The sequence below is a fragment of the Populus nigra genome, chromosome 7, assembly GCF_951802175.1.
Source record: "Populus nigra chromosome 7, ddPopNigr1.1, whole genome shotgun sequence".
NCBI classification, from domain to species: domain Eukaryota; kingdom Viridiplantae; phylum Streptophyta; class Magnoliopsida; order Malpighiales; family Salicaceae; genus Populus; species Populus nigra.
The window spans coordinates 3,397,444-3,420,603 of record NC_084858.1 but is presented as its reverse complement, the minus strand read 5'-3'; the positions used below and the strand labels follow the sequence as shown (position 1 = coordinate 3,420,603).

General features: G+C 37.0%; 1 protein-coding gene across 1 annotated transcript in view; it reads right to left on the bottom strand.

Moving 5' to 3' along the window:
- Positions 1 to 23,160, bottom strand: part of LOC133698627 (wall-associated receptor kinase 2-like) — a 58,946-nt gene that overhangs the window by 2,881 nt on the left and 32,905 nt on the right. Inside the window, exon 2 of the mRNA XM_062121619.1 lies at positions 207 to 1,093. Within this exon, the coding sequence (XP_061977603.1) occupies positions 207 to 1,083 (877 nt within the window). The 5' untranslated portion in view covers positions 1,084 to 1,093. The remainder of the gene's footprint in view (positions 1 to 206; positions 1,094 to 23,160) is intronic.

Below are 23,160 nucleotides of genomic sequence, written 5' to 3'. Positions count from 1 at the left end.
ATTTCTAACTTCGAAAACAGATTTCTTTTACTTTTTTTATTACTATTATTCTTCACGATGGAGATGGCTGAAAAGGACTTAAGCTACACAAAATGGTGTAGTCCTTTCCCATTCTTGAATCTGTAGTCTATCTTTTCCCGGATTTGAATCTAAGAATACTTCCAACAAAAAATATAATCATTATCAAAAAGCAATAACCAGTTTACCTTGGCATCCTTCTTGGAGATAAGGATTTCCTTCGAACCCTTCGTTACATAAGCAACGATATCCTTGACCAATCTCAGGGTAGGTGCAATTTGCATTAGCGCCACAAGCATATGCACTTGCATTAGCTTTAGCCTGTTCGCACGTCTCGTTTTTAACTACCCATTCAATCACAATATCTGCTTTATGTGCATCTTTTCCACGTTTTGGCTTGCGAGAGAGCGGCCAATCTGAAATCTTGAAGGAGTTCTTGTCCACTAAAAATGCGAATCCACAGAGATTGAAGTCCGAAACGTTCGTGTAGTCGTTTGAAGTTGACAATGAATAGTTAAGTGATTTGAGGCCCTTGGGGATTGAGGTTTGGCAGCATCCAGAACCTGAGCAAGGATTTCCATCAGACATGTTCACATCTTTGGTGCAAAAGGAGAGACAGGCAGCTCCGTATGTGAACTCTTTGTTGGTCATCCAGGCATATGTATCGCAACCAATTACTGTGAATACATTTCGGGTGTCTGAGAACATGAAGGGGCCTGATCCAAGGGCGACAGACTGTGCGAAAGAGTCTGTGCTGCTCCCAGCTTTGTTATAGCAGTCGAATGCTGCGTCAATGCCTACAGTGACTGTGCCCTCCAGCAATGATATATCTCGAGCAGGCATGTTAATTCCGAACCATAGCTTAGGATGACCATCAGCGTCTGAAGTGCAGTTTAGAAAGAAGTGCGTATTCATGGCACAGCTTCGTTCCAAAATCCCAAAGGGGTAAGGAACACTAACATTCCCACACTTATTTTGGCAGCTAGCTGGTTTTACATCTGGCCTTGCTGTTGATGCTGCAACTGGACACAATAAAAGCGACATCATCAGCAAAAACACCCACATGACTATGCACCTCCCAACTAACTCTCTCCCCCCACACTAACTTCTGCAACTTCTTTTCTTGTAGAGGACATATATATATAAGCTAATTACCACAGACCACTAAAACAATTGTTAACACGACCAAGTCCAAGACTACAGGTTCGATAGAGTCTTGAGAGTCCTTTCCTAGATCTTTCTTTTCAGTTTTTATTTTTCAAAGCAAGAAAAATATACATGTAGAAGACTCCTAGCTAGTACTATAAATCTTTCTCCAAAATATCTTGATGTAAAGTAGTTGAACTTGAGTGGCTCACTATAATTGCAACGTAAGGTCAATCATGAATGTGAAAGCTATCGCAGTTGGCATGCAAAGTCTTTGGCTGCATCTGCCAAATGTATACTTTTCCTTCGTAATTTCTCATGTGGAAACTGAAGAGAGATGTTTTAGCCCATAATCAATTAAAACTTTCATTCACTTTAGATATATTTTGTTCATTAATTAATTGTTAATTGACTTCATTTGGTTATTTTACTTGTCCATTTATTTGATGATCAATTATATCTAAATCTTGTCTTTGTGCCAGCTAGTTTGCATGCCCTTAATCAGTTAAAAGAGTCTTAAGGTGGTTTGTTCTATGCTCAGGTTTGCACATTAATTTTTTTAAGAGTTCTCTTATAGGAATCAATGTTGATGACTCTTGTTTGGATGAGTTTGCAAAATCAGTTTTCTGCAGGCATGATTTTCTTCCATGTAACTACCTGGGTTTGCCTTTGGGGTCTAATCCAAGAAGAATTTCAACATGGAAACCCATCATTGATAAGTTTCGAAAGAAACTCACCTCGTGGAAAGGGAGAATGTTGAGCATGGCCGGTCGCATTTGCCTTATCAAAAGTGTGTTGAACTCCCTTCCTTTGTACTTCATGTCCATCTTCCTTATGCCAAAAGGTGTGTGTCGCTTACTTACTTCCATCCAACGCAAATTCTTATGGTCGGGAACTGTCAAAATGAGAAAAATCTGCAAAGTCCAATGGAGTGTGGTTGTTAGAGATAAGGATAGGGGTGGCCTTGGGATTGGGTCATTGATAGCCAATAATAAAGCAATGCTTTTCAAGTGGATTTGGAGGCTATCTCTTCTTGGTAATGAGCTATGGAAGAAGATGGTATTCACCAAATTCAAGTCGGTATTTGAAAATGGTTTCCCTATTTTTAATAGAAGATTGTCTTGTATCTGGAGGGACATCTCATCCCTTATGACTTCAACAGACTCTGTCTCTTCAGCTTTAGCCAATAATTGCAGATTTGTAGTGGGAAATGGCTATCTAACTCGGTTCTGGTCTGATGTTTGGTTTAACAGCTCTCCATTGAAAGTCATTTACCCACGACTCTATATTCTTTCCACTAAACCGAATGCCACAATTGCTGATATGGGAAATTGGGAGCAAGGGGAATGGAAGTGGGAGTTATCTTGGAGGAGACAATTATTTCTCTTTGAAACTGAGCAGGTTGTCTACCTTCTCTCATCTCTAGACAACTTTCGGCTAAAGGCAACAACTTCAGATAAGAAAGTTTGGTCGTTTTCAACATATGGGGGTTATACAGTTAAAAGTTGTTCGTTACTTATTGACAGAATTGTCACTACCAGAAATTCGCTAAATACCAACGGATTTACCGACGGAATATTTCTGTCGGTATTTTAAGGTCGAAATTACCGACAACCACTTTCCGTCTGTAATTCAGTCTGTAATTACCGACAAAAACTTTTCCGTCCGTACTTCAGTCGGTAACTACCGACGAAAAATTTCTGTTGGTAGTTACCGACTGAATTACGGACGGAAAAGTTTCTGAATTTTTTAAAAAAGCGGGTCGCTGACGTGGAGGTTTTGGCGGGTTATTTTTTTCCGATGGAATCACTGATGGATTCAAAACGACAGCCTGTACAGTGATGTGACCGGTTCGCCGTTTAAATTGCCGACGGACTCACCGAGGGATTTGAAATGGCAGATCCGTACGGTGACGTGTCTATATTTCTGTCAGAATCACCGACGTAATAACCGACGGAGTTTCCGTCGGTGAAACCGTCGGAAAAAGTTAATATATGACAGCTCTGCCGACCCTCTCCTCCCCTATTTCTTCTTCTTCCTCCTCATCCCAACTCTCCCCATCTGCAAACAACCAGCCCCCCCAAAAAAAATCTTCCTCATATCAGCACAACAAGTTATATTTCTTGAAGTTTTGTGGTCACAGCATCCGTGTTCTGATTTACTGATGGATTTTATCAATTTTTGTAAGTAATTCTATCTTTTTAAATTTTAACATTTAATTAAATGTCAATTTTATTGTTTTTTTAGTATATGTATTTTGTTAGTAGATGTACATGTTTTATTGTTATTTCTCAAACAAACTTGTAGTATATGAATGTATAATTTTGTACATGTTATGGTTTGTTTTAGATTTTGTAAGATTGTATTTGTTTGTAAATTGTTATTTCTTTATGGAATTACCGAATTACATGTGCTATTTTGAAATAATTAATAGCTTGCTTAATGGGCGCGTTTAAAGTTTTATCAATTGTATTACGGAGTGGTAATTTCTGTAAATTTATATATTTTAATTCGTATGGACGTTGATAAATGATAATGAATATTTAATATTTATGAGAAGTTGTGATTGGTTTGTTGGATAATCTCGAGGTAAAGTAATATTTTTGCAAGTTTATTTACCTAACTTAGTTAATTAATACATGATGTCATCATAATTTTATAGAGGTTCGATATAAGTCATGGATGATCGTTCATGGATGTATCGAGATTCACCCCAAGGATTGCGGAGGATGGATTATTGTAATGGGGTTCATGGTTTTATTAATTTCGCAACATCTATTCCTAGAAATTTTACTGGAGGCGGTATTAGGTGTCCATACAGGAAGTGTGAAAATAAAAAGTATATGCATCCAGATGTTGTAATGATGCATCTTCTACACAAAGGGTTTATGGAGAATTACCAGTGTTGGTATGCACATGGAGAAGTATTTGTTAGCGAGAGTGAGAGGAGAATGGAAGAAACGGTGGTTGGGTCTACTTCTAGTGCTAGCAACGTGCATGAAACGGCAAATGACAACACTAATCCTTACAGAAATATGGTTATAGATGCAATGAGAATGAATCAAGGTAATGGCAGTCAATGTCCAATCGTAGAAGAAGAACCTAATGTAGATGCAGCTAGGTTTTTTGATTTGTTGAAAGATTCTGACGAACCATTATGGGATGGCTGCACGAACCACAGTAAATTATCGGCCGTAGCACAGGTGTTCACCATCAAGTCAGATCACGGGTTGAGTAAGGCCAGGTATGACAAGATTATTGAATGGGCAAGAAGTATTTTTCCTAAAGGGAACAGGCTGAAAGAAAACTTCTATGCTGCGAAGTCCATGATGAAACCCCTCGGTTTAGGATACCAAAAAATTGACATGTGCCCTAACTTCTGCATGTTATACTACCTTGAAAATGCTGAGATGACCGAGTGCATGACATGCGGGCATTCCCGTTACAAACCTAGAACTGGCAGGGGAAAGACTCTAGTGGCATATAAAAAACTTAGATACTTCCCGATCACACCTAGACTGCAGAGGTTATTCATGTCACCAAGGACTGCTGAGCACATGACATGGCACCAAGCACACCATGCGGTTGATGGAGTGATGGTTCATCCTTCTGACGGCGAAGCATGGAAACGCTTTAACAGTGTTCATCCTCACTTTCCAGCTGAATCAAGGAATGTGCGTCTTGGGTTGTGTATAGACGGATTCAACCCATTTGGGTCATTTGCTGCTCCTTATTCTTGTTGGCCGGTCATACTCACAGTTTATAACTTGCCACCAGGAATGTGTATGAGGCCGGAGTCCATGTTTTTATCTACTGTCATACCCGGTCCAAGAAGCCCAGGGCGGAATATAGATGTTTGTCTTCAACCGTTGATTGATGAGTTGGCGCAGTTGTGGTCCTCCGGAGCTCTGACTTATGATATATCGAGGAAACAAAATTTCCTTATGAGGGCGGCATTGATGTGGACTATCAATGATTTTCCAGCTTATGGAATGCTTTCTGGTTGGAGCACGCATGGGAAACTCGCATGTCCATACTGCATGGAAAACAACAAGGCATTCACGCTAGCAAATGGAGGTAAAGCTTCTTTTTTTTTACTGTCACCGTCGCTTCTTGCCACTTCATCACAGGTATAGAAAGAACATAAAAGATTTCTTTGTTGGCAGAGTTGAAAAAGATGTTGCATCCCCGCGTCTTTCTGGTGAAGAATTGCATGATGTTGTCTCAGAGTACGGTGACATTGTGTTTGGCCTTCAATTAGGTAAGCAAAAGTTTCCTGGTTTTGGTTTGACCCATAATTGGGTAAAGCGCAGTATCTTTTTTGAGCTTCCTTATTGGAAGACCAATCTGCTCCGTCATAACCTTGGCGTCATGCACATCGAAAAGAACATGTTTGAGAATATTTTCAACACCGTCATGGATGTGAAGGGGAAGACAAAGGACAACATCAAGGCTAGATTGGATATAGCTTTATACTGTAACCGTAAAAATATGAAATTGGTTTATGATGATTCACGGGTCGCAAAACCAAGAGCAAGCTTCGTGTTAGAGAAAAACACACAACTGCTAGTCTACAAATGGCTTAAGAGTCTGCGTTTTCCGGATGGACATGCATCGAACATATCAAGGCTAGTTAATATAGAGGACTGCAGATTGTATGGAATGAAGAGTCATGACTGCCACATGTTTATGCAAACACTCATCCCATTAGCTTTTCATGATTTGTTGCCAAAGGGAATATGGGATGCATTCACGAAGATCAGTTATTTCTTCAGAGATATATGCTCCAGCAAGTTGAATGTTGATCACATTGAGAGGCTTCAAACGAATATCGTCGAGACACTATGCAAACTTGAGATGATATTCCCTCCATCATTTTTTGACTCAATGGAGCATCTCCCTATACATCTACCGTTCGAGGCAAAAGCTGGAGGACCGGTCCAATATAGATGGATGTACCCATTCGAACGGTTAGATATTATAGTTGCAATGTAATTCATATATAAAAGTATTTTATATGTTTTTCTTAATTGAAAATACTTGATTAATATTTCAATGCAGGTACTTGTTTAATCTCAAGAAAAAGGTTAAGAACAAGGTGCATGTTGAGGCTTCGATATGTGAGGCCTATATTGTTGAGGAGATCTCAACATTTATCTCATACTATTTCAAACCTCATTTGAGAACGAGAATCAATCGCGTTCCACGGCATGATGATGGCGGTGAAGTGCCTTCCAGTGAGAACTTGTCAATATTCTCCAATACTGGACGACCCACACCTAAAAATGTCGTAAGAGGAAGATATTTGTCGGAAATAGAGTTCAAACAAGCACACAACTATGTTCTATTTAACTGTGATGAGCTGAGACCTTTTATTCAGTAAGTTTATACTAATTAAACTTTGTTAGTAATATACTATTAATTATATATTGTAATATCATACACTCATTATCACTTGCAGGCAACATCGTTAATATTTGCTCTCCAATAACTCACAGCTGACCAAATCCCAGATCTTTCAATTACAAGATGAGCAGTTTGCCACGTGGTTCAGAACACATGTAAGCACTATCACAAACTCATTCTAACTTGCAAAATTACTGTACGTATGCATGTCATTACGAGATTCTCGTTCATTTACTGTTTATTGATGTACATTACATACAAGGTTTATCAAATGGGAAGGAGTGCACCTAAGTCATTGTCTTCACTAAGCTTGGGGCCTGAAAAAAAATGTAAGTGCTACAACGGGTATTTTTTCAATGGATATGTTTTCCATACTGAAGAATACGGGCAAGGAAGAAAGATATACAATAGCGGTGTTTGTGTTAAGGGATCCACTAGTAGTGAGTTAGAAGTTGACTACTATGGTAGATTAGAAGAGGTCGTCAAACTGCAATATCATAACGAGTAGAATATAGTGTTTTTATTCAAATGCTATTGGTATGACACGACTGACAGAGGAATCAGAGTTGATCCGCACTATGGTCTAGTCGAAATCAACTCAAAAGCTAGACTCTGCAACATAAACGATGTCTTTGTTTTCGCAAAGCAATGTCAACAACTTTATTACACATGCACCCCTTCATTTAGAAAGGATCGATCAAGAGCGGATTGGTTGTCCGTTTTAAAAACGAAACCCCGGGGTCCTGTCGAGGTTGTTCAGGATGAGAATGAAGACACAAGTGTGCGAGATGAAGTCTTTCAAGTTAGTGAGGTGGTTGAACCATATCGAGTTGCTCCTTCGATTGAATTGGAAGAAAATTCAAATTTTCATGTTTTTTATGATAGTCTTGTTGATGTTGACGCAGAGGAGTTAAATTTTGTTTTGAGCTCTAGCGGGCAAGCAAATATCGATGAAGAAGATGATATTCATATTGAAGATTGCGATGAAGGTGATGACAATTCAATTGATGACGAAGAAGAAGAAAATTCTGACTAACTACCAAAATGAAGCCCTATGTAAAACCCTTTTTTTCATGTAATTTAGATTATGAATGATATATATATTTTGAAACACAAAATATTTATTACTTGAAATAATTAGTTGAAATGCCACAATTATGAGATAATTACTTGAAATAATTATTGATCATGGATGATATATTTTGTGACATGAAATAATTACTTAAAATGCCACCACATCACCGACGGCCACACCGACGGACTTAGTCCGTCGGCATTTCACAGAGAGTTCGAAAATAATTACTTGAAATGCCACCACATCACCGACGGCCACATCGACGGCCTTAAGTCCGTCGGCATTTCACTGAGAGTTTGACAATAATTACTTGAAATGCCACCCGATCACCGACGGCCACACCGACGAATTTAAGTCTGTCGGCATTTCACAGAGAGTTTGAAAATAATTACTTGAAATGCCACCTAATCACCGACGGCCTTAAGTCCGTCGGCATTTCACAGAGAGTTTGAAAATAATTACTTGAAATGCCACCCGATCACCGACGGCCACACCGACGAATTTAAATCCGTCGGTAAGTTGTCTGCGGGTCAATTTTACCGACAAAATTACCGACGGACTGCGCGAATTTCAAAGGGTTGTGCATTAAATGCGCCTCTGACCGCTGCATCTTGCCGACGGAATTACCGACGGACCACAAAAAATATGGAGGGTCATTAAAAATTTTGGTGCGAAATTCAAAATTTACCGACGGATTTTTAACACATCACAGACGGAATAAATTAAAATAATAATTAATTTTATATCCGTCGATGAATCCATCGGTAAAACTGCCATATAAGTTCAAGTGACCGCCCGTTCAGTTCATTTTTTCTTCTCCTTCGTTTCTCACCTTAAGCTTTTGATTTTTTTCCTCTCCATTCTTCAAAGCTTTCACCTCCAATCTCTAGCAAGTTTTCTTCATCATCTTCATCAGTTTAAAAGGTTAGTGTTTCCTCTATTTCATTTTACTTTAATAGTTTTTTTTTCTATTTTTTTGGGTATTTTTTTTGTTTTGGTGTATTTTTTATAATGTAGATAAAGTCTATAGTTTTTTTTGCATAATTCATTGCTAAAGTCTATAGTTTTTTTTTTTAATTTATTGAATATTTTTTATTATTGTATTGGCATAATTATTATTAGTTAATTTGTTGAATATTTATTGTTAATGTTGAATTTACCATAGAATTAGTAATTGAATATGTTGGAATAATTATTAATTTTACTTTATTATTGCATGATTTGTGTTTAATTTTTTCCATTTATTTTGATTGTTATTCTAGAGTTTTTTTTTTAATTTATTGTTTTGTTGTATTGGCATAATTATTGAATAATTACTTGAATTGTAATTGTTAATGTTGAATTTACCGTAGAATTAGTAATTGAATATGTTGGAATAATTATTAGTTTTACTCTATTATTGCATGCTTTGTGTTTAATTTTTTCCATTTATTTTGATTGTTATTCTAGAGTTTTTTTTATTTATTGTTTTGTTGTATTGGCATAATTATTGAATAATTACTTGTATTGTAATTCTTAATGTTGAATTTACCTTAGGATTAGTAATTGAATATGTTGGAATAATTAGTATAGATTGGGTAAATTGGTTGTGGCTATTGTTAATATGTGCAGGTTTGTGGATTTGGGTAGTATTCGGTATAGGGGAGGTGCTGTCGAATTTTTTTTTTACATTTGAATTTAATTATATAATTATTTATATCAAATTGTGTAGATGCGTAGAACGAAAACCAGAGTTGGTCGCTCAAGTGCGGTCGCAGCTAGTTCGTCTAGCAGCGAGGATGATATTTCCTTAGGTGCCTCTCAAGAAGAGGCACCTACACCACCTGCGCCGTCAACCGATGCTGCCTCTTCCAGCGGTACTTCACAGTGCAGAGACGGCGTGTCTTCGTAGCGGAATCAATTACCCCGCAAGTACGAGGCACAGTGGAAGGACGACCTTTCAATGTAAGTTTGTTAAGGTTTTAGTTTTTTTTAAAATTACAACATAATTTATGAAGTAATCACTATTGAATCTATTTCATTTATTTTCAGGTTCACAAACATTGAAGCCGCTCGAGTAATATCATCGGCGTTTAAATCGTCGATGGAGATTCCATTGTTTCAATGGAGTCAGATATCCAAGCATCCTGAATGGGTGCCTCAAATCAATGCATGGTTTAACAGGTTTGAGGTTGGTATTAATTTATAATTTTCAGCTTATTAATATAATTTTAAATAAATTATTGTTTCTATTTAAACTTGTTTATTTATACACAACACAAATTCTGTTGGGACAGTGAGAATAACACTGTTGTGAGGAGGGTGTGGGAAAATCACGCGGCAACTAGGTAAGATAAAAAACAATATAGGATTTTTTTTTGGACAAAAATTTATGTTTCGAAATGTAATTTTTGGTTGCGTGATTTTTGGTATGAAGCACAGAAAAAGGCAAAAAAACCCGCGAGGGATAGGGGTTTCCAAGGCTGGAACGATGTTGCGGTTTGGAGGGATTTCAAACCGATATACATCCCGGAAGATATATGGCCGCATTATCTTGAGCATGTGACGTCTGAGCGGTTCACACGACGCTCACAATCCGGTGCTGGCAACCAGAATCGGCCAATTCATGGCGGGGTGACAACGCACACTGGCGGCTCCGTTCCGTTTGCTGCACATGCGAAACTGATGGTAAGATTAATTTAAATGAAATATATCGTTAAATTCAGTTGTTGTTAATATATCTTTTTTCATTATAGGCTGCGTCTCTTGGACGTGAGCCGAGCCCGATGGAGTTGTTTATGGAGACGCACGTGCGGAGTCAAGACCGCCAGAAAGGGGCGCAACAGTTCGTTGATAACCGTGCTCAGCATTTTGTGGTATGTTTGTTCAACCATTTTATTTTGTAAGTTATTATGTAAGTTATTATGTTTATTATATTGAATATGATGATTATTTTTTATTTATTTTCAGGAGATCTATAATAATCGATTGAGGGAGAGATACGGGGACGATACTTTGACCCATCCGGAATTCGATCCGGATTTGTGGATGGAGGTTGGCTCGTCAGGTGGACCCGATAAAAATCGGGTTTACGGGCTCTCCAACACTACGGCCGACAACTTGCGGTCGACTCATAGTGTTTCAACCGTTGGGAGCTCCCAATCAATATCAAGCTCCCAATCTAAGGAGTTCGTGGCTTTGCAACAACTCACCAAGAAATACGATAACTTAAAAGCGGAGTACGCACAACTCAAAGCGTCTCATGCACAACAAAGAGCAGAATAAAGAGCGGAGTCTGAGCAACTCAAAGCGTCTCAAGCACAACAAAAAGCGGAGTATGAAGCGGCTCATGAACAGCAAAAAGCGACTCATGAACAGCTTCACGAAATGATTATGAAATTGTCAAATAGCGGAACTTGTGCGCCTAATCTTTTTTGGCCGTATAACCACCAGCCTCCGCCAGGATCTCCTCCTCCTCCTCCAGCTCCATCATCTTTATATTAATTTGTAATCAACATTATTTACCTTTAAAACTTCATTTAATATTTTTCTTGAAACATATTCAGTTTGTAATGAATATTATTTAACTTTGTTTTTTTTTATGTTTAATATAAATTTTATTTGCATAATTGGTTTGTATGACAATTAATTTATATAGTTTTATATTATATATCCTAAATAATTTTTTAAAAACAAATTAAGAAAAAAACTATTACCAAGGATTTTACCGACGGATGAATTCGGTCGGTATTTTAAACACTTACCGACAGACTTACCGACGGAATTAATTTGTCGGCATTTAACAGTAGCTTCCACAATTACCGATGAATTTACAGACGGACATATTCTGTCGGTATTTCATACACTCACCGACAGATTTACCGACGGTTATTTTCCGTCGGTCAATCACAATATCCCGACGGACTAAAAATCCGTCGATATATTTCAAGCGGGAATCTTTTTTTTTTGCGCGCAAATTCCGTCTGTAAAACCATCGGCAAATGGTTTTTTTGTTTTTCCGACCGATATAGCGACGGAATGGGGAATCATCGATGAACTTCTAATCACACATCGACGGAATTTTTCCGTCGATAAAACTGTGAAATCTTGTAGTGTGTGAATCCAGGGCTTAGAACTTTTAAGGCTTCGATATAGCAAAAAGGGGTCCCTCCTAAGGTTCAATCTTTTCTTTGGCTAGTTGTTCAAAATAGATTATGCACTAAGGATTTCTTACTTTGCCGCAATATAATCCCAGTTAATCAAGCCTTTTGTATCTTTTGTGAAAATGAGATTGAAACTTCAAATCATCTTCTCCTTCATTGTAGACCAGTGTGGAAATTATGGATGAAATTCTTGGATTGGTGGGGTATTAGTGGTTGCCTTCCCTGCTGTGTGGATGATCTTTTACATCAGTGGCCCAACCTAGTATTTGGAAAATTCCAGCGTAAGGCTTGGTCTATGCTCTCTTGTTGTGTTAGCTGAAGTATATGGCTTATGAGGAACAAAGTAATCTTCAATGATGGAGCTGCAACCTTCGAAGACAGTTTCTCCTTAATTCTTTATCGCCTCTCAAATTGGCTCAAGTCTATTGATAAGTTCTTCATGGCTACTGGCACTACTTTAATTATGGGACCTGAAGGTATTATAGATTGGTCAAACACCAAATCAAGGCTTTAAGCATGGTGTATCACCTTCTCCAATCTTGATGTTCTTTTTCGGTTATGTATTTGTTGACTCTTTTTTTCCTTTCCTTTTGTATTTGTTTTTTATTTTTGTGACTCTCTTTTCTTTTCTTTTTTGTTTTTCTTTCGTGTATCTTGTTTTTGGCTATCTTCTGGTTAGCCCTTTCAATATATCAACTTATTCTAAAAAAATTATATCTAAATCTTTCAATGTTTTCATGCTCTTCGTATTGGAGCTTTTTTAATTTCAAGAACTTATTTAACTTCTGATCGTAGATATATGAAGATAGAGTTAAAAATCAAGAAATAATTGAAATGAAGGAGCTGTTACAAAATAGAGGTACCTAGCTAGGAAGAAGTCACATAACAGTGACCAAATCAAACTCTACAATTACTAATACATATGTAGACAAACTATGGAAACCCCAATGAAGCCAAATCACAGACATCAATCTCGAGTTAGGAATGTTAAATAATATATTTATTTTATTTTATATATTAAGAGTAAAATAGTATTTTTAACTTAATCTATATATAAGCTTTTTATATTTAAATAATAATGTGTATGATTGAACCCATGGAATCTTTAAAATTTATGGTCAAGTCTTTGTTGATGTAGTTCAGCATCTTTTGTTAATCTTTTGCATTTAATAAAAGCTAAAGCATCTTTTGTTTCCATTATGTCGATCTTTTGCATTGTCGAGCAGAGAAAGATCAATAAAAGCTAAAGCATCAGGATGAAGGCCAAAAGCTGATAGCTTACCCTACATTTCTTGGGTCCAATCGGAAAGTGAACTCTGAGAAGTAATAATGCATCTTTAAAATTTATGGTCAAGTCTTTGTTTATGTTCAGCATCTTTTGTTTCCATTATGTCGATCTTTTGCATTGTCGAGCAGAGAAAGAATAATAAAAGCTTAAGCATCTGCAGTATGAAGGCCAAAAGCTGATAGCTTACCCTACATTTCTAGGGTCCAATCGGAAAGTAAACACTGAGAAGTAATAATGCATCTTTAAAATTTATGGTCAAGTCTTTTTTTATGTTCAGCATCTTTTGCTTCCATTATGTCGATCTTTTGCATTGTCGAGCAGAGAAAGATTAATAAAAGCTAAAGCATCAGTATGAAGGCCAAAAGCTGATAGCTTACCCTTCATTTCTTGGGTCCAATCAGAAACATTATTTATGCTATTCTCACATGAAAAGTCTTGGCTATGAAATTTTTGAAAGTAGAACAATATAATATATTATCAAATAATCTTGATAACCAAACGAGTTAATCTCCCTTTGATCTATTATTTTGAGAATTGGACTAATGGGTAAATGATAGAAATTAATACAACAGAAAAGGTATGTCAGCTAACCAAACGAGTTAATTTTGATATCTACCAAATTTTTTTTATATATGTTTTAAAAAAACTTGATATATTATCAAATAATCTTTTATATTAATAATTTATTTATCGAAATATTAAAAAAAAAAGTGAAACACGTGCAGATTACTTCATGTAATTACTAGTGTCTCTCAAGATTTAAGTTAAGTTTCGAGACTTGATTGATGTAAGCTGGAAACTAAGAGCTACTGATTTTTAAGTAATCCTTTCGGATACACAAGTGCAAGAAGACTGTTTCTGCTAAGATTAAAGGAAAACATAAGTAAGGTGGTAATTATAATTGAAAACATGAAACAAAATATATATATATATATATACATACACATATATATATTGACCATCCGGTACTCAAGTAGGAGATATCGAGGGAGCGATCTCTTCAAAAATATCCTCAAGGTTTTTTTCGCCTTCGAGTACAGACAGCCACAACTTGAGACATTGTAGGCCTGAGAGAAGGTAATTGATCGGTGCCAATTTCAGAACAATGTTCGTTTGGTTCCCGTCATAATGGCCCAACCTTGAGTCAACCAAGTCTCCTGGCCTTTCCCGCGCGTGTAAATTATCGGCCTGAAATTGTTTGAACTTGTAAGAAATATGCCCAAAACGAATGTCATAACTATACACTTTTAATGTACAAAAAATACGAAAAATTGTTAATTAATCCCTATTGATCATGTTTTAGCTAAAAAAAATTAATTAAGTAAGACAATAATCTAGCTCTCACCGAATCTAGAAGAAAAACAGTTGCTTGGTTCTCTGTACTCAGCATTATTTCTCCCACTAACGATTTCAAGGAGAAGGATCCCAAAACTGTAGACATCGACTTTCACTGTCATGGCTCTCCGGATTGCATACTCTGGTGACATGTATAGACTGAAAAGGCATTGAAATGATCGATTAAATAATAACAAAGTTTGGAAAGAAAAATTGCTGGATTTATTACAAAATATTTAATTTGATTCATCCAAGTTGCTGTACAAATACAACCTAGACAACCCTATTAATTCTAGTCTTAAGCCTAAACTCGGTAAGAAAAAATAAGCTAAATATGAAAATAAATAAATAATGAAAAACTAACCCAATTTGGGTTAAATACTCTGGTGACATGGATGGACTGCTACAACAACGAAATCATTATTTAAATTGGAACCAATTTTTTTCCAAATAAAATGGTAAAGTCAATTTTTACTTACAGATCTCCTCCTCCTGCTCTAACCGTAACATATGGATCGTCCTCCTCGTAAAGCTTTTTGCCAATCCAAAATCTGATATTTTCGGATTACAACTTGCATCAAGCAGAATATTATTGGCTTTTATGTTTCTGTGTATTATTTGAGGATTCCTTTCATGAAGATACTTCAAACCCTTCGCTATTCCCCTGCAGATTGTAAATCTTTTCTGCCAATCAATTCGCATTGTGGAATTTGTACCTGCAAATCCCCAAGTCAATAGTCAGCAGTCCGCCATGTTCTGGTTCCGAAAAAATGGTTGATTAAGGATCACCATAAGGTTTAAGTCCTTCGATTAGAACTAAACTCAACTAACACGTTTAATATGAAAGTGTAGGGCTTGAAAGATCAAACTATTCATTGAAAATTCTAAAGATTCAGAGCACTTGACAATCTTAAAATATACACTGCGTGCAAGCTAGGGATAATGTTCACACTAAAGGTCCCCAGTTCGATCCTGGGCAGCAACAATATACAATTAATTTTCTTATAAAAAAAAAAAAGAAGCTAGGGATAATGTTGTATAGAGAAAATGAAAGGTGAACATAAAACCACATAAACTTTAAAAATTAATACACCATCTACCCTAAAGTTATTTAGATATGACATTTTATTGATTATCTTTTGGATTCACTTTGAAAAATAAGACAAACACAAAAAAATAAAAGAAAAAAATAAATTCCATGATTCATTAATTAAAAATAATAAATATCTTCACCTGCTTCTTATATCTATTTTTTATTTAAAATAAATACTGGAAAATTACTAATAAAATATTAGAAACTACTGCGGTATCATAAAATTTCACATTAAATCGGTATGTCAGCTGCATGTATAAGGCTTACATGTTTAAAAAAACACTATCTTTAACTCAAAAGTGTCAAAAGTTTTTTCTTAATGGACCATGACTTTGTATATAAACACTTTATTTTTATCTATTCATATATATTTACTATTCATATATATTTACCAAATTAGAAGCAACATATATGGTTAGCAAAATTTGCAAATACCAGTGTAAATATATGCTATCAGTGTACGTAGTTTCTAATCTGTATTTCCTTAATCTCATTAAATGACAGGTCCAATTCTAAATGCTATCAGTGTACCTAGTTTCTAATCTGAAACGATAACACAGTTTGGGATTGAGTACTCATGGGAAAGGCTTGCGTTGTTGCCGAAAGATTCGCCTCATAAGTGAATTCTGATGAAGGGCTTTCAGCTTAGCAATCTTATCACATACTTCCTTCGTGGTTGGTCGGTTTACTACCATGCATGCTATTTAGACATCCACAAAGAAAATAAATTTTCAATGTAAAATAAATACTAGGGTAAAAAAACCTAATTATAAAAAGGTAAATAGAACAAATCTAAGTTTGTTCGGATTATCAAACAATCTAATTATAATCTAATAAAAGAAAAATTACAAAAAATAACAAACCAAAACTCAAAGAAAAAAACATAAGCTTTAAAAAAAAATACCAAGCAAACTCAGTTGAACTTTCTAAATCTAATCTAATTTCTAAAACTCACAACTCACTGAATTCTAGACTCAAATTCAATAAAGAACCTTAACTCTTAATCAATTTAATTTTATACGAATTGTTGAAAAATATTAATAAAAAACTTGTTAAAACAAAAAAAATAACAACATAATGAATGAGGATAAGATTTAAGAGAACAAAACCCAAGGAAGATAAAATTTGAAAAAAAATGATTCCATACAAAATAAATAGCAATTAAAATAATAAGGACCAAATTTAAAAGATTAAAAAATCATTGGGGGTGAAAATAAAACATATTTGTAATGTTGCTACCCAATTTTTGATCCATGTTTTGATAAATTTTTAGAAAAATTCAAAAATAGCGAAAAACATCGAAAATAAAAAAAAAAACGTTTTTAATACATTTGCATCGTTTTTATCATTTTTAGCATCGTCTCAAAAGAATTTAAATTTTCAAAAATATTTGGAACCCGTTCAACTTTTAACGCATCATTTTTAAAAATAATTGATTTTCCACATTGAGTCGATGTTGATATTTGCTCGCTTTCAAAAATACAAAAAAAATAAGAAAAATCAAAATTTATAAAAAAAAGAGGAAAAGAGAAGGAAAGGAAAAGTTGAGGGACTAATTTGAAGACCTAGCAAAACTTTTCCTATAAATACCATGCTACACTGCAATTTTGACAACATCAGAAAAAAAAATACAAAAAAAACCTAACCCTAAACCCCTTTTTTTCAAGAGCAGCCGCCAGCCCCCCTACCCCCTGGCGTTGATTTTCCTTCTCCCTCCCGTTCGTCGGTCCTCCTCCCAGCCAAGAACAAACCAAACAGCCCCTTTGGTTTTTTTATCTTCTCCTCACAGCTCCTTCCCCTTCAGCCGCTCACCCTCCTTCCCCACAAACCAAAAACCAGCCGCTTAAGCCTCCTCTCCCCCTGGCTGGAATCTTTCTCCCCCACACAGACCCCTCTAACCGGAGCAGCCACTCCGCCACAAACCTCTCTCCTTCATCTTCCCTGTTCACAGCCTCTCATCTCCAAACCACAGCCGTTACCCTCTGCACACAGACCTTCCAAAGGAGCCAACCAGGCCTTTTCTCCTTCAACCTACCTCAGCAGTGGCAGTTTCTGCCCACACAAGACAGCCCCTCTTCTCTCTCCCTGCCATTTCGGGTCTCCAGCGTCTCCCCTGCATAAGCAACAACAACCCACACCGCCACTTCATCGTCCCCGATCCCCTCATTTCACAAACCGAAAGAAACCCCCCTGGCAGCACCGAAGGCTTCCCCTCCGGGGCATCTTCCTCCTCCTTCGGTCTCCATCAACGCCGGCCTCCACCAAGCCACACAGCGGAACAGCCTCATCTCCACCGACCAGAGAACGGGCAGGGCCGTTCTCCATCGCCTCAGACCCACGGTCTCCTTCTTCGGCCGAACAGCGTCGTCCACACCGTCAGCCAGCAGCGCCGTCCACACCCGGCCATAGATTTACCGTCACACGGCAGCACCACCCGATCTGCCACCTGAAGCAGAGGAGAAGAAGACGAAACCCATTACAAACTGACCTGCAGTGAAGCAGATCCGAAGAAGGAGAAGGCAGAGAAACGGGGCAGATCTAAAAAGAAAAAAACCGAAGCAGATTTCAAAAACAAAGGAAATAAAATCTAAAATCGACTGTTTGTGCGTTTTTTGTTGTTGTTACAGATGATGTAGCTCCTCACCGTTTGCAGGGAGGGGAAAGGGAGAAGAAACAGAGCCAGGCTAACCCATTTTCCGGCGATTCTCGCGGCGGCGCGTGAGCCCACGCGCCGCCACTGTTCCTGGCGTCCATGGCTTCACAGACACGTTCCCAGCACATTCTAGGATTTTGTTTAGAGTTTGTTTTTTTGTAATTTCCAAAGTGTAATGTAATTTTTGTTTAGAGGTTTTTCAATTTGTATTATTTGTAGTATGAATGTAACAAAAAAGAAAAAAAGAACAGAAGAAAAAGAAAAAATATAGTGAAAGTGTATGCGTGTGTTTGTATGTTTTTTTTTATGGATGTTTTTATTATTATGATAAAATCGCAAAGATTAAAGAAGAATTTAATATTTTGATTGGATCACGGTCTAGAATTATTAACTTACATGTAAGTTGTATTTCTAATATCCGATGAAAAGACAATTATTAAAATTTCTTTAACACGTCAAAGCCACGAAGCAGCTTATCTCAGGTAGGGTGTGTTAGGGGTGCTAATACCTTCCCTAACCACAACCAGTCTCTTACCCGCGAATCTCTGACAAGACCAGTACATCTGGTTTCCTAGTAGCCTTGAATAAATTACTATGTGGCGACTCCAACGAACCAATCAAATCAAACGACAATGAAAAATCGCCAGCCGATGCCGCATGGATTTAATGACGTGCGACAGAATGGCGACTCCACTAGGGAAGGTATTTTTTCTGACAATATTGGACTAAGCTTTGTGTATTTGATGTGTTTAAGATTTTGCATTTTTGTCTTTTTATTTTTGTTTTATCCATGCATTTTTAGAATTGTTTCATGCATCACTTGTATTTATTTTTGAAAGCACACACAAGCTTTTAGGTTAGATGGGGAACTAGCGATCTGCCCTAAGACTATTGGTCAGGGTTCAGATGCGTGAAACACCCAACTCATATCTGAGTGCCTGCTTGGTAATGGTGGGTATATGTACCTTAACCATTTCTTGCAACGCTCCTATACTGTCTTTACGAAGATCGTCACTGGGCTGATATGAGACCCTTTTGAGACCACGTAGAAAAACCTACCCATGATCACATAATGAATAGAACCTGTCCTTAGGTTGTATGTGCTATTTTTATTTGCATCAGGGCAAACTCTTTGTCGCACCCGACATCGCGGCGGCCCACAAAATAAAATTCTAGATTATGGAAAAAGAATAGATTTCTGGCATCTGGTTCTTTGGAAAAGATCTTGTTTGAGGAATCGCCACCTAGTATTATGGTTACTAGGAACCCTAACTGGTCAACAGAGATTCTATGGTACGGGACTGGTTACGTAAAAGGGAAGATATTATCACCCCTTAAACGTTCTGCCTGAGGCAGACTGCATTGTTGGTTTTGTCTTAAATTGCTAAACATTTATTGGTTTACATTCTGATGATTTATTCACGATATTCCTGACTCTGGCGTCAGTGAATATTCGACTACGGATAATTCCAACTCTGGCGTTGGTAATTATTACGTAGCTATAAAATAAATTTAGATTAATATTTTTATATTCCTAACTCTAACGCTAGTGAATAAACAAATAAACTAAATTCATTTTATTACGCATTCACATATTTTTTTATTTTTCTTATGTAGTTAAAAAAAATAAAATTAAATCAATGTTTTTATTCCTGACTCTGGCGTCAGTGAATAAATAAATAAATTTATTTTTCATACATGCACATATATTTTTTTCTTGCTAAATAAAATAAAATATAGCGAATAAAAATAATATAAACTTAAACCAGTATTTTACTCCCGACTCTGGCGTTGGTGAATAAACCGGTAAATTTATATTATTTTTATTCATGCATACATATATTTTTCTATTTCTCCTATTTTTTATTTTTTATTTTTTTATTTTTTATTATTTTGGGGGCTGGGCCCAGCGCAGCCCATATGGGTTGGGCTGGACCCAGCCAGCCCGGCCCGGTCACTGGCCCAAGCCAGTGACCCGGCTGGGTTAATTAAGGTGCACGCGTGAAACAAATTCACGCGTGCAATTAGAGGTGCTGCCTTAACAGTTGTTTATCGTTTGTGCATTTCAAGGCAGTAAGTTATACACCTACTTATTTTCACAATTGCACAATTTCAAACAAGAATGAAAAGAAGATGAGAACGGCCTACCTGCTTCTGGAGATTGCGAGGAGGCTTGCGGCACAATGATTTTGCTATCGTCTGTGTATGACCTTCCCCTTTCTGTTTTCCTTTTGTTTCGGTGATGATGAAGGTCACGGCTTGCTGCTTGGGTCCTTCGTTTTTTTGGTTTGCAGGAGGGGGCGATTGAAGACAATGATATTAGTGTTGGTTTTCTGGGTTTACTGCTTGTATTGGTCTCTGTTTTATGGGTTTCTGTCCTCTGTCTCTCCCAGTTTTTCTTTCGTTCCCTGTCTCTCCGTCTCTCTGTTTTGCCTTCTTCCTTTTTTCCTTTTTTCTTTTACTTTTTCCTGGCGAGGTCGCCTCTGTTCAGCCTTTATAGAGCCAGCAACAGCCTCGGTGGTGGTAACGGTTGCCCCCCACCCTAAATGCTCCGTAACCGACGCCATCAATGAAGAAAACGTCCGTGTTGGCTGCCAACGGACGAAACGTCTCTGCCTTTAATGGCAGAGCCGTTGCAGAGTAAAGAGACGGTGAACAGTCAAATTTGGTCCTTGTAATTCTTTTAATTTTGCAATCAAACCCCTGGTTAAAATATAATTGGATCCTTACATTTCTGCGCCATTTTCAAGTTGGTCCTTGGATTTTAATTTTTGCAATTTAGACCCCAATTAAACCCCAAACTTTGATATTTCTTCGATTAAGTCCCTAATTGGATTAATTAAATTAATTTTCAAGCTTAATTCAGTCTCCAAACTTAATAATTCTCCAATTAAACCCTTAATTGGATGAATTAAATTAATTTCAAGCTTAATTAAGTCTAAAAATTTATCAATTCTCCAATTAAACCCCTAATTGGATTAATTAGATTAATTCCAAAGTTTAATTAAACCCCAAAACTTCCAATCATGTTGCCCTTAACCCAAATTTTAATTCATTCTTCATTTATTTTATTTTCACTTGTTTTTCATAATTATTATTTTTTTATCATAATTTTTTATCCTTTTCAGTAAATAAAATAATAATAATAATTAAAATAAAAAGGTAAAAAATTGGGTTATGACAGTTGCCCCCTCTTTATAATATTTACTATGCAAAGATATTGGAAAATTTCATTTTCTTTTAGCTTTATATAGTAAATTTATAAAGAAAAGCAGATACAAAAAGAACCTTTGCTTTCTTCTTCTTTTTTTTATCTTGAAAACTTCGAAAATAATAGATTTACACATGACCTTTACAGAGAGATCAAGTTATTTGGAAGACGACCTTTTTTTTTTATGGTATATTGTAATGGGCTACCTGCCCAGTATAGGATGGTATATTGTAATGGGTTACCGGCCCATATGGTCACATTGTAATGGGTTACCTGCCCAGATGGTCACATTGTAATGGGTTACCTGCCCAGTTGGTATATTGTAATGGGTTACCGACCCAGATGATATATTGTAATGGGTTACCTACCCAGATGGTCACATTGTAATGGGTTACCTACCCAGATGGTCACATTGTAATGGGTTACCTGCCCAGTTGGTATATTGTAATGGGTTACCGGCCCAGATGGTCACATTGTAATGGGTTACCTGCCCAGATGGAAAAATACGAGGATTTTTCAAAAGTGGTCACATTGTAATGGGTTACCGGCCCAATGAGAAAAATACAAGAATTTTTCAAAAGTGGTCAAATTGCAATGGGTTACCTGCCCAGGGGGGAAAATACGAGGATTTTTTTAAAAATGGTCATGATAGGGCTCAAAGGCGCACTATTCAAGAGATGGAAGCTCGAAGGAAATGAGGGCTCAGAGGCGTGCTCGAAAGGAAATCAGGGCTCGAGGGTGCACTTCAAAAAGAGGTAGGATAGAAAATGCAATACCTTTGATGGTCGAGGGCTCGAAGGCGCACTCAAAAAGAAATGAGGTGAGGGCTCGAAGGCGCACTCAAAAGAAGGTAGGATAGAAAATGTACTACCTTTGATGGTCGAGGGCTCGAAGGCGCGCTCGAAAGGAAATGAGATGAGGGCTCAAAGGCGCACTCAAAAGGAGATAGGATAGGAAATGCACTACCTTTGATGGTCGAGGGCACGAAGGCGCGCTCGAAAGGAAATGAGATGAGGTGGAAAAATACAGAGATTTTTCAGGTGGCCTAATTCTCATGGGTGGCCTGCCCAGGTTGAAAAATTCTCAAAAGTGAAAAATTTTTAAAAGCAATTTCAATCTTGGCCATTTCAAGTTGGCCTTCCACTTGATGGATTCCACCAGAATTTTCTCTTATCAAAATTTCAAAACCCATTGTCCAATGTCTCAAAGTTTAGATGATATGCATGCATCTTTACCTGATTTGAAATATAGGCCCCCATTTCTTCTTTGTCTTCTTGTTGCTTGATTGTTGAGGATTTGCTACCTCTAATTTGGGTCATCTTTGTCATTTGGCTTCTAGCCCACTCGAGTTGGCCCATGTAACTTTATTCCCAGATTTGTTTACACAGCTCAACCTTTGTGGTGCCTATCGTGACCCACTTGCTTGCTAAAGATTTTCTGACTCGTCAAATAATTTAAGAGGAACACTCATCACTCCTCGTCTCACTGCTAAAAACATTCAGTGTCACGTGCTGAAAGGATCAAACTGTCTTTCGTAAACCAAAATGCCCCCTTGTCTGGTTGTAGGAAATTACCATCTCATTTTCTAGAATTTTTCCTTCTAAACACAATGTTGCCCCCTTGTATTGGTCCTTGCCCCCAAGTGTGCTCTGTCAGCTACTTAGACAAATAATGGTTTTAAGAGGCCATTCTCTCATTTCTCTCCTTTTAAGTTTGGTAAAGGAATATGGGTCTAGAATGAATCTCGAAATCTTGATCTTGCATTTTGAAAACAAAAATTATTTCGATGTGAA